The 12,589-nt window shown below is 40.5% G+C and overlaps 1 protein-coding gene across 2 annotated transcripts in view; it reads right to left on the bottom strand.

Annotated features, from left to right (window-relative positions):
* The window catches only part of LOC119019144 (ADP-ribosylation factor-like protein 15), a 96,840-nt gene that overhangs the window by 34,638 nt on the left and 49,613 nt on the right, over nt 1-12,589 (bottom strand). For both annotated transcript variants that reach the window (XM_037097456.1, XM_037097455.1), the window contains exon 4: nt 11,198-11,406. In XM_037097456.1, the coding sequence (XP_036953351.1) occupies nt 11,198-11,406 (209 nt within the window). The remainder of the gene's footprint in view (nt 1-11,197; nt 11,407-12,589) is intronic.

The raw sequence follows: 12,589 nt of genomic DNA, 5'->3' as shown, positions 1-12,589 counted from the left end.
CCCTGAAGACAGAGACAGCATTATCCTCTTATTGTCATGGAGAGTAGTGCTTTGGAGACTTGAGGGCACAAAGGCTGAAGGAAAGTTAGCCTTAAATCTTCTTTGGGGATAGAGTTAGACATTTGCATGATGGAAGAACATCCTCAGACGAAGGCTCAGTATTCAGTCAGTAGCCCCCTTCACATTGCAGTCTGCATGCGGGGATCCTACGGCAATACTCCGCATCCTCCTCTGTGTGAAAGTTTCAGATGCAGCAAGGGGTGAAATTTCGCTCCGGCGCTGATCTGCCTCTGGAGGTAGTATCAGGGCCGTATTATTGGCGAACTGAACCAGTGTGAACGGATAAGCCAGTGGCGCGAAGCAGGGGTGTGTCGGTCTGACAGTCTGATAACTGCACAGGTCCCTCACTCAACTTAATAAAGAGAAATTTCCCACGCAATGTTACAGGACCAAACAAAAGTAACGTAGTAACTGTAACTGTCTTTGGCAACTTATATGAAGGAAAAAAACAAAACACAGCTGTACGTGGAGAAGCGTCCGTTCTCCCGTCCGTCCTACCAACTCCTCGTCATATTTCTGCCCGAAAAACAGCATCTGTGACCAGCAAAAAACTTTAATTCACTGAGTGTTTGTAAGGAATATAAATCACCGCGACTGTCAACCCTCCAGCCCGAGACTTCAGTGAACTTTCCCCCAGAAAACAGCCTCCGTCCCCGCAAGTGAGAGAGTCAGACAGCTTCCAGTTCACTGATTACATGATTTAGAGTGAAAAACTTTGTCACTTTGCAGGATGTTTGTTGGGTGAGGATCTCGTTCACGACACATAACAGCATTCATATCATTATAGACTGTCCGCGGGTTTAGATTGATGGGGGGATACCGGGGAAACACCTTGAAAACACACCAACGTCATCATCATGACGTGTACCGTCACCCCTCTTCAGGAGCCCCATCGCCGGCTTTCTGTGTCAATTATACAGCGGTGCTTTAAGGCAGAGATTCTTCGCTCTGTGTGAATGGACCATCAGCTGAGAATTGGCGAACCACCACTCCGGAGATAATGTGGAGACGCTGTGTAAAAAGGGCTCGTGTGGTTAAGAAAAGTAGGAGCAAAGAGTGAGGAGAGAGAGAACACAGAGTAGGAGATACATCTGTCTAAACTATGTGATGCAGATCAGTTTTACCGGAAATTGCACAACAAAAACTGTACATAAAAGGCAAGTTTGTGCTTGATAATAAACCACAAATACTATCTGAAACTCCCTGCGCGTGGGTGAGGTAGGCCTAAGTAAACTTTGATGGCGAAATTTACCAAGTTTGAAATTTCTGTGGTTGAGCAGTCAGAAACATAAAAGCAGTTTGCATGAAGTTCCATACCTCAGATTTGCACACACTTGTGCATGTGCACACGTGTATATCCACACACCTTCCAGGCATATTACGCCCCTGCATCTCCACTCAAGTGGAAAAACACCCCCATCACTTTCCCCACAGCATCCTCACAGCCTTGCTAGCTCCCAGACAACATCCACCCTTGTCACCCCTTCCTCAACAAAATCCTTGAGGAGGTCAACTGAGAGATTAAGACCCTTCAAATGGGGTCATGGAGATCAATGATCAAACAGAGAGTGCCGCCCAGCCCCCTCCATGCCCCCACTTTATTTCAGGAAGCATGATAATAGAGACAAAAAGGCTGGCTAACTACTTCCCCACACCATGACCCAACCACGTTCTTAATCTCTGGCATTGGCCCAAATCATAGCTGACAGTTCCCCCAGTCACTGATCAGAACATCTCCATTATTAGTTGTGATTCTCAGCAACGTGGGAGTAAACCTAAGTCGCTGGGTTTTGGGTGACCGTTTGCAAAATGCAATCCTTACATTTCGAGTCCATTACTATCACTTGACTTTGCAAGAGAGCTTCCATTGTAAAATCATTGCAAACTTAGATGATGAGAATAAGAAAAAAAATGTAACGTAAAAAGAAATTTCCTCTCACAATGGGTCCATTAATTATAAGACTTGGCAAAAACACGCAATGACACCTGTCACACAGTGATCTATTTCACCTCCCCTGCTGTGCTCTCTCATCTGTATTGTATGCATCCAGAAGGGGCACACATGCATTGGTCGAACGAAACCGCATACATGGGAAAAATCTTTTGGTCGTGGGTTTTCAATCATTGTGTGAGCCACATTCCTGTGGACCACAGGAGAACAGAACATGCTGCAGAAAAAAAACAGTCAGCTGTGGGGTTGGCGAGGTTGTTCTCTGCAGAAAACACGCCTTCCAATCAGTCTTCACACACTGGAGCAGACTCAATGATTTGAGAACTAAAAGCTAAAAAAGTACATTGGGGGCTTAAAAGTGAAGAAAGAGAAAAGGAGGATATGGAAAGAGATCAAAGAATTAATGACACAATAGTTTGGCAGACTATAAAGGAACTACCCTGCGGCTATCTATCACATGAAGCTATGAGTACTATACGAAAACAAGGTACAGAGTTGTACCATTAGTCACTCAGGCTCTACACTGTAAGCGCAGTTAGCCAGATAAATCAATCTTTAAAAGAGCAAGAAAAGGAGTAGGCATAAAGTGAGGGATATGGCGTTCTTGTCTCTGGTGCTTTATCAATGGAAGTGATAATATTCTGACTCTATAGAACCTTGTGGGAAAAGAGGAGAGAAAGCAAACATTTATTAAGAAATTGGCATACCTTTCTTTCATACGCTTCCTTTTTTCTGCAACTCCAATATCAAATAACTACAAGAAGCCACAAACACAACTTTAATTCTGAATTTTAAAAAAAATTGAGATTCAGATATAAAACATTTCTGATTAATGGTTGGAATCTTTTGACAGGCAATCTCAATAAAAAGAACAAAAATGTACGGAGTAAAGACAGGAAAATAAAAGATGCACACCACAATGCAGAATGAGTATATGTGTCAATAAAGGGTTAAATCCAAGGGGACTGGCCAATGGTGACTTCATCTGTGCAGTGCAGATGCAAAGTCTCACTTCACCACTCATCAGATGGCATTTCAGGATATGTGCAATGCTTTCTTTTACTGTCTATCACCCCCTCTCAGTGTGTGTAAGTGAGTCTCTCTGACACATTCATACATACACAGTATGTAAGTGTTACAACGTAGATATCAGACTGGGACACATTGAAGTGAATGTAAGGCCGCAACATCTTGTGACAACAGTACTCACACAGTGGGATTTCCACTCTATGCTCCATTAGATGAGTTTTTGTTTGTGCTAATAATTCACAAACTGTACTTTAACGCAATTACATCAAGTTGTATCTGACAAAGTCTACTGGGCTAGCACAGGAGTTTACAGCAGAACTGGACGTCTTTGTGATTTCTCTCATGACATACTGTAGCAGACAGGCTTGTTTATGCAGGTCTTGATAACAAGTAAGGAGATGTCCTCAGTCTAGCTTGTGATCGCGTCAGCGGCGCTAAACAGCAGCCAAGAGAAAGTATTCTATTTGTGAGTAAAATGATTCCCTCTCAGATAAACTGAAGGCGGAAAACATGTCACATATGGCACATACGAAACAAACAGTGTCTGCGTCATACATACACTGTGTCTGAGTGCATGTCTGCCAATCTGTTTCGATCAAAATATGGCAAACTGATGATTAATATTTGTTTGTATGTTGGTTGGTGAGGAGGTGAAAATCTGTCAGTCTGGCTATAGTCGACTTGATTTCCTGGAAATTGATACAACGAGAGCTGGAACAGTGTTTAAAAACACAAAGAATTGACGGCAATCTTCTGTAATTCACTTGATTATTTTCACTGGTGTGGCAGAAAATGTCTTCTGAGTGTATGACGCATTTGAATGGCTGCTTGTCTGTCTGGTGTAACTTTGTCACAATGAATAAGCAACATCAGATTTAGCTTTGGTACACTGAAAACAGATGTGCTCCAATTCATACCAGGCACTGTTTTTCCTCACAGTGGACTAAAGGATAAAGGGACTGTTCCGGACTGGATCGACTTGAGTTTGTGCGTGTGTGGATGAGTGAAGGACTGAGAGTGTGACAGAAAGAAAAGATAGTGTAGAGGGAGTGCCATTGCTGTTCAGTCATTTGGAGACTTTGACCACATTGTTTCAATGCTTCCATCTAGGGGAGGTGTCACACTCCCACTTTAGAGTTTGGCATTTTACTGCTGTTACCACCCCTTTTCCTCTGCTTGAAGACGTTTTTAAAATTTCATTCCTGCTTTTTAGTTTTCTCTGATGTTTTCAGCACATGTCAACCCAACACGTTGCCCATTGATTTATGGACTCCCATTTTCCAGTTTGGCATCTTACAGCCATTGCAATCTTGTTTTTTTCGTGGCCAGAAGCATCCGTATTTGGACGAGGGATGTGTCGTAGAAGATGTATACAATGTGAGCTGAGGAGGATGTCCTGATTGGATCTGACTGAGAACCTGAGGACATGCTGTCGTAGCAACTTCTCAGTCACAAGGTAGCCATGCCTTAAAGCATACCCTGCTTTACTGCCTATTTTACTCTAATTGGGACCATAATTTACAAAATGAACATCATGCTGTGTTGGAGAAGATTTGAAACTAGTGACTGAGACCATAAATTCATTAGGAAATTGCTTTCTGAGGTACTAAACCAAGTCAGAAGTGAGGTAATTTTCTCATAAGCTTACATACAATTGGACTTCTCTATGCAAGCAATGGAGACACCCCCTGCTGGCCATTAGAAAGAATGCAGATTTAAGGCACTTTGCATGGGCTTCCATTTTTAATCCCAGAAGCTCCATCCATATTTTATAAGGTCAGTGGTTTCCACATGAGACAGTTCTTACCCTGCAACTCAACCCATGTTCTTTTGCACTCTTCGAGCAGTGTTTCATCAGTTTTGTTCTGTCTTCTATCTCTTCTTCAAATAAGACAAGCGCCAATAGAAGACCTCTCCCTCTGCCTTCAAACACTGACAGCCTTTTCTCAAACAAGAGCCTCTCGTGGATGCAGTCCATTAGGCCCATCCATCCAAACAGACCTGCTTTGTTGAGGTGTTATATCAACAGGGTGACCTCCCCTCCACTCCTCCCCAGCTTCCTTGGGCCCCCAACAGCAGGAGATTGATGTCAACAAGGAATTTTGTCCCACATTTCCTCGTCCAGACCCACCCTGCTCCTGAAAAACACTTGCACCAGCACAGTGGGCCCCAGTGAGGCCTTAACAGGCCCAGTGAGCTGCATTACCCCACCACCACCTTCTCTCACCCCTCACTCAAGCAGTGCCAGAAACACCCTAAGTCCCCAACGTGACACCGTAAACAAGGAGTGCCCAAGAAAACAGCAATAGCAAATGGTATGTATGTGTGTTAAGGAAATGAGCCACCTTGTTCTGTCAACAGTGTGGTTGCTGTGAGAAGAGGGCCAACATGGAGTCATTTGTGTATAGTGTCATCGCCATAAGAGCTGCCAACAGAATTCAGACCAACTGAAGTTGGGATTGTTTCATGGATGGTGCTCATCAAATATTCACTGGAATCTGCAACGGTACTACTGTTATTGGAGGAGTTCAGATGGAAAGCTGTTGCAGGAGTCTTCTAACACATGTTCCAATAAAACTTCACATTCATTCATTCCTCTGTGGGCCTAATTGAAATTTCCACATACACCCCTTTAGTGAAAGACAAACTTCATTGTTTTCTCTACAGACTGCCATCCTTGTTTGTAACATTATTCACCATAAAGCATCCTTTTAAATTCCATACAAGACATTTAACATAATTTAGAATAGAAAGCTTTAAAGTGTATCACTGCCAATTGAGGATTTAGGTTTCTGAGATGACGGGAAAATCAAAACATATTATGAAAGTAGGAGATACAATGTGCACTCATTTCAAAAGGGATTACTAAGGATGTAACTAGACTGAGTTTTCCGGAGAAAATTGTTATAGTGGATCAAAGGTTATGACTCTTGTTGAAACAGTTATCCTAAAAGTGTTATCCATTACAGTAATCTGAATATTATTAAAGCATTTACTAAAACAAAAAAAAAAATTGGATTATTGATGAGTGGCTGATTATGAGAAAAACATGCAATTCACATTCTAATATTGCTCAAATTATCATCTACCACTGAAATTTACCATTTATTAAAGTCCAAACTTATAATGGTGAAAAAAAGAGAAAACAATAATCTTCTCTACAAAGTAAAGTATTTGTACACTGTACCCTCCTAACCTGGCAATGACCTAATGAACAGTACAGCTTCTATGCAAAAGTTTGAGTGAAGTAACTCCACTGGCCCATAGCATTTCAAAGTAATGTGCACTGACCCTTAGCAGGACTTGTTTACTTAGGAAAAAGCTACTGGAAATTCTAATAAATAATGAAAAGATACATTACATACTAGGTGTGTGTGTGTATATATATATATATATATATATATATATATATATATATATATATATATATATATATATATATATATATATATATATATATATATATATATATATATATATATATATATATATATATATATATATATATATATATATATATATATATATATATATACACACACATATATACACACACATATACATATACATATACATATATACACACACACACATATATATGGTGTCTTATACAAGACCTTTAAAGGATATAAGCGTAAGTAAGATTTTGTGGGTCCTGCGTAAATAGACATTGCAGTATGACTGATGCAGAGAATTTTCCTGGTGTGGATGTGGGATCAAGAGGAAAATGAGAATGTAAACCTACTTTAATTGGACTTAATATCATCATTTTTGCCTCATTGTATGTTTTAAAATTCTTAGTGTAGTAACTTTGTTGTATGTATGCCCATACTCCAGAATCTAAATAAATGAGTGATACTGTATGCGTTAAGTGTTTTCACCAATGCAGCTGGACACACTGTACATAAACAGACACTTTCTAGGGTTCACGTGGAGGCCTTGCTACGATGCTCCCAACAACCTTGCTGCTGCAGAGGATGATAAAATCTTAGAAATAGGAAGTGGCACATCTTTAATTGAGCTTTTATCCTCAGCTGAGACACGCTGCACTTATACTGTACCAGCACAGCCAGTTTTAAGAGTGGTTTGCCACCTGTTTCTGACATGTACCTTGGTACTTTTAGTGTAACTTTCATTTAATATTAAGCAACTCAGCTCTACAGTAGAGCATTTTGACAACCTTTATCAATAAGTAATGTGAACACATAAATATTCCCAAACTTCCTGAAGTCTATTCATAACCTAGGAACCCTAAGGAACAATGTACCTCACCGGTGGGCATAACAAGCACAACCCTCTCAATTCTGTTTATAACTACAAGACAAATATCCATTTTAGTGATGCGTTAGCATGTGAGGATATGTGATGACTGCTAATAGTTAAAAAAAAACATTAACTTTGAAACCTGTACAAGTTTTCCATTTGAAACAGAAGCTATACCATAAGTTATCTTTGTGTGTTTCTAAGATGTAAAGTTCCATAACTGAGGTGAAAGCTGCTGTGAACTAAAAGCGATAACATGGGAACCTGGGGAGAACTGAAAATAAACTCCTGGAAAACCCCTGCAGATGCTGAACAAATGTTTGGTTAACATATGGAGAGTTTGCCCTCTTGCACTCTCCAGTGGTTGAGTGGGCATCAATTTCCAACATTTTTGCTGCTTTATTTTTAACAGTGTGGCACAGGATATTACTTGAAACTAGAATGATGTTAATGAAAACAAGCAAGGTTGAGCTTGACGTACAGTAGAGGCAGAGAATAAATTATTTCTTTCATAGTTGGTCTGAAATGTTGTTTCATCTTAGCAAAGATTAATCATGAGTCACAGAACACCAAGCTCCCTCAGTGACACAGCCATGAGTCAGACAGACATGGTAACACTTATAACAATGAAATTTCAACCACATTACGAACAATATACACACACTTATAAATCCATGGGAAATAAGGGACTTCTTTGCACCAAGTGCTAAGAGTGCAGCATCCAGAGTCCCAGTCTTTTATTAGACTGGTCAAATTAAATTAACAAAATTAGATGTCTGTCTCCACTGACATAAGATTTCAAAGCCTTATGCCAAGATTTAATATCAACAACTTGGCATGAATACATTTAAAAAGGAGGTATGAAAGTGGATGTTAACCTAAGCTTAGTTTGTATAAGAAATAGATAAAAGTATTAGATAAAAATATTGCAATCTGCATGTAAGGGTTTCCTTTGTTCAATGTAAATGCATGGAAGGACAGTGTAACTGGAAAATGCATAAATGTCCACATGCCCAATTATGTTTAGCTGATAGACACAGTATCAAGCAACTACAGCAGTTACAACAGAATCCTCAGCTGCCCTGAACAACTCATTTTATATAAGTCCTTCACAATGAACTGAAATGGACCTTCTGTCAAGGTGCGAAAAAAGCCTTTAGGCGACATTTTCGTCATCCCTCCATGCCCCATCAGCCCGTCTCACGTGTGATCAGTGTTTGCAAACAGCTCAGATAAGTCAATACTTCCAGAAATTGATGCAATGGTGGCAGAGGACACATCACGCTAAAACCAGTGGGCAAGTATGGGCAGCTCACAGACTGGATTAACTGGCTATGTTATGAGGGCTGACAAAGAGACCAGTATTGTTGGGCTAGAAGTAAGCTCTTTCCATTTAAAATATCAATAAGATTAGTGGGTTTCCTTGACTATAGTGACTTGTGGCAACCATGTCCATGCTAATTAGCTTACTGAGATAAACTGATTCAGGTGGAGTTGTAGAATTTCCTTCAGATGCATTTTGTTTAGGTCACAGCAGAATCTGATAAAAAACATTTCTCTTTATAATATTCCACTGCAGATGTCACATCACAGAAGAGCAGCAACACCAGTGGTCTAGGCTAGGAAATGCAGATGGCCCTTTCTCCAGGCATCAGAAACATTAAGTAGGCCTCTGTAGATGATACATGCATGTGTAAACTGTACATCTGTATATGTGTGATTTTGTCAGTGTCCAGGAAAGTGAGGTTCCAGGTTTTTGAAACTTGAGTGAGCATTGCACAGGGAATGCTATCCACAACATGACACTCTAAGAGGCTCCTTCTTGGAGGGAAGTAGCGTGGTAAAGCATGGCTGGTACAGAGGGAGAGGGGGAGAGAGAGGGGGGCGGGCTGCCCGAGTTGTGCTGTATTTTATTACTGCCTCCACTAACAGTGATTAATTCTGTCCTCAGGGGAGGTGGTGATATGACCTACTACCAATGACCACTACATGACATTTCTACTATCATTTAACTATTGCAACCTGCCTGTTGGTGGACTGGAAACTGCTATTTGCCTGTAGACCTATGCTATTCATACATTTTCACTACAACCAACCATTTACCGGCACAAATTAAAAAAAAAAGCATCATAGAAGCACATGCCCTATAAAACAGATAAATGTATTCAAACATTGAGATTGAAATCCTGCTGCATTAAAAAAAACCCTCAGATATTGGAAAATTGTTTTGTCAGATATTTGTTTTAAATGTTTCTGTTTATACTGATGGGATAAGCATTTTTTGTTCAATTTGAGGGAGCAGTAGTTTCCCAAAGTTCTTTTCAGATAATCATGTTTTTCCCCAAAGGTGAGCAAAGAAACACATTTCTGCTGCTTGAATCCATATTTACATTCATCTAGGCACTTAAAACTGTATCCTTACAAGGGTAAAAAGTTGGTCGGTTCATCAGTCAGGATGACATTTGCAAGCCTCTTTTTCAGTAGGATGGGCAGTGAAATACACTGAAAAAATGAAACACACCTTGGTGCATCATTGAAGAGACACGTTGTCCAAGTAAACCAAACAGCATTAAGAGCCTTTTGAATCGTGTGAACCTTAAATTTAAGATTTGTAATGCTCTGAAGTCTTACAATTGTTCCTCCAACACAGAAGGAAGTAACTCCCACATCACCCATCATCATCCTGAGTTGAGGTCAGTAGTCCTTGTCCTCTGATGAGAGGCTCTGATAACTCCATCTTGAGCCATCAGATGGTTTGGGAGAGCCTTGTTCAGGTCATCCAAACGTCCACCTTCATCCTTTATGACAAGAGAAGCTGTAGTCCTTCATGACTTCCATTTAATTTGAGCAAACCCAATTTTGGAACCTATCGGCTATCATATGGGACAGTTTAGCTTGTCAGAGCTTTGGCTAATGTTTCTGGGATTCTGGCGTAGCTAAGGGATATCTGTATAATGGATATCTAGATAGCCTAGACTTCCATTTTTGTGCAGATTGGAGTTCAAGCTTAGGGAGGCTAAACTCTATAAGCACATATGTTGATATGGATGAATGCAAATTATATAAAAAACTGAATAAAAAGCATAATCGCCAGAGTCCAAAGTCTTGTCCCTTGCATGCAGATTCTGCATTCATATGCAAACCTAATTCTGTAATCTAATAGTGTTGACATAGATGAGAACAAATCAAGTCTAAGGAGCCATCCACATGGAAACGCTTTTGTGTGTAAATGCACATGTTTTGCAACGTTTTGGCCGATCTTCCACATCGATTGTGTAAACGCACTTTTTTGAAACCTGGTATCAGGATAAAAAAATTCAAAAACACTGCACTTGCGCTCTCGTGTGGACAGTGAATCCACATACTTATGACGTATTAATGACGCCATCACCCCACTCCTCGACCTCTAGCCATTTTCCTGTTATTCTTTCGAGCGACACCTATAGGCCTGAAATATGAACTGATCCGTGCTGAGTCATTTACAATTTACACGTTTGGATGCAAATATTCTTGAAACGGTGGGAAAAAAGATTATTTTGGTACGTGTGGAAGTGGCCTAAGGAGTCTCTCTTTTTTTAGCTTGACAGCCTCCCTCAATGGTAGTGTCCACTATCAGGTTATCAGGATACTTGCAATGACAGGCACTGAAGACCTCCAGGCCAAAACTCATATAAGACTCATCAGCTATGGTGCCTCTAATCATGGCTCAAATGGAAACCTGCTCCCACCCTCCAATGAGGTTATGGCTATCTCCGTTATTACCCAAATAAGTCTTGAACTTACAGTGAAAAACTTTGGAGTATCCACGTCTCACCGTCTTGCAAACCCACCCTGAGAATTTAAAAAAAAGGAAAAAGGAATAAATCAACACCAGAACTGAGTGGGCTCGGTTACCTGGTTTGGTGTCCTTGCAGCAGGCTTGTCCTGGTGGTTTGCAAGGATGAGAAAAGGCAGTGTGCAGAGCTGCGGGTGCTGCAGAGCTGAGTGAAGTTCGTTACGTGCTGCCTCAAGGTCCTCATCTGATGAAGCGCTGTCCAGCACGAAGACTACACCCTGCGACCCTTGGTAGTAACGACTCCAATATTTCTTGATGTTGTCAGCTCCTGTAGACATATGACACGCAATTTAACTTCTGGAGTGGTCATTATCATAATTGATAAACCAAGGTATTTTCTAGGTAAAAAACATTTTTAATTCCATTTACTGTTGTAGTACTGTTTGGAATGGTATACAGTCATTTGGTGGAAAAGTATCATGAAAGTGTGCAGTACAATTTGAAGTGAAACATCCCAAGTATTTATTACATTTGATTTGACCAAAATCACAAATCTCTTCAGTGTGAATTTCAGTTTGCCTCCTTTCAAGCCAAATTTCCCAGTGGATGCACAAGCCATTGTTAAGAGTCTGGGCTCATTTTCAAGGCTACGCTGACATTGATCTCAGTGAACAACATGTGGTTTCTTTCTTGTCTCATAATTGGGAACAAGAACATCCGTTCACTATGGCTCAGTTTGCAACAACTTTATTTGTCTGTATAACTAACTTGAGGAAGAAACTGACATGCTCACAAAATAAATCACTTGTGTCCGTTCTGCACTTCTTCACTTCGCCCCTGCTTCAGCTACCAGCCAGTCCTGTCAGATGATTACTTTACCCATTTCTCACCTAAGGCAAAACAATGTCACGTACAGTCTTTAGCATCCAGGTCCCCATCATAGCAATTTTCTCATATCGTACATCATATCTCTATTTAATACCCAGAAAAGAGAATCAGTCTGCATGTACCAGTCTTGAAATGGGGTCATGAACCAATGTTGCAGGGCTTCCAGTGTAGCCAGAATATCTGGATAACAGATGCACAAATATCATTGGTGAATACAACTGTGACTACAAACAGACATCCAAATACTCTTGATACCATAATCATGTCCCTTGCCAACAGATTCTGGATGCAGTTGCAGATCTTGTCTGCAAACTGGACACCAACAGAACTCTGGATCTGGCCATTCTTAACCTTTTAGAATCAGACCCAAAACCTTTCCTCCTACATCTAGTAATGAGAAAATGCAATTTCTGCTCAGTATTTATGGCAGATTCTCATCATATTACTTGTCAGTCCATGAAAAAAAAAGAAAGAATCTTGGTTTGGTTAGGAATGACAGCCAGACGACAGCGTCTGCTGTCGCCCTTTCTTCGTGATGCTGACAAACTCACTCAACAGCACAAACCATGATATGCTAGTCATATCCTCCATGTTACTCATGCACCTTTAGAACTGGGACATCT

This window comes from Acanthopagrus latus, chromosome 5 (assembly GCF_904848185.1).
Source record: "Acanthopagrus latus isolate v.2019 chromosome 5, fAcaLat1.1, whole genome shotgun sequence".
Lineage (NCBI taxonomy): Eukaryota > Metazoa > Chordata > Actinopteri > Spariformes > Sparidae > Acanthopagrus > Acanthopagrus latus.
Note: the sequence above shows the minus strand (reverse complement) of the source record. Positions and strands in the feature narration are given on the sequence as shown.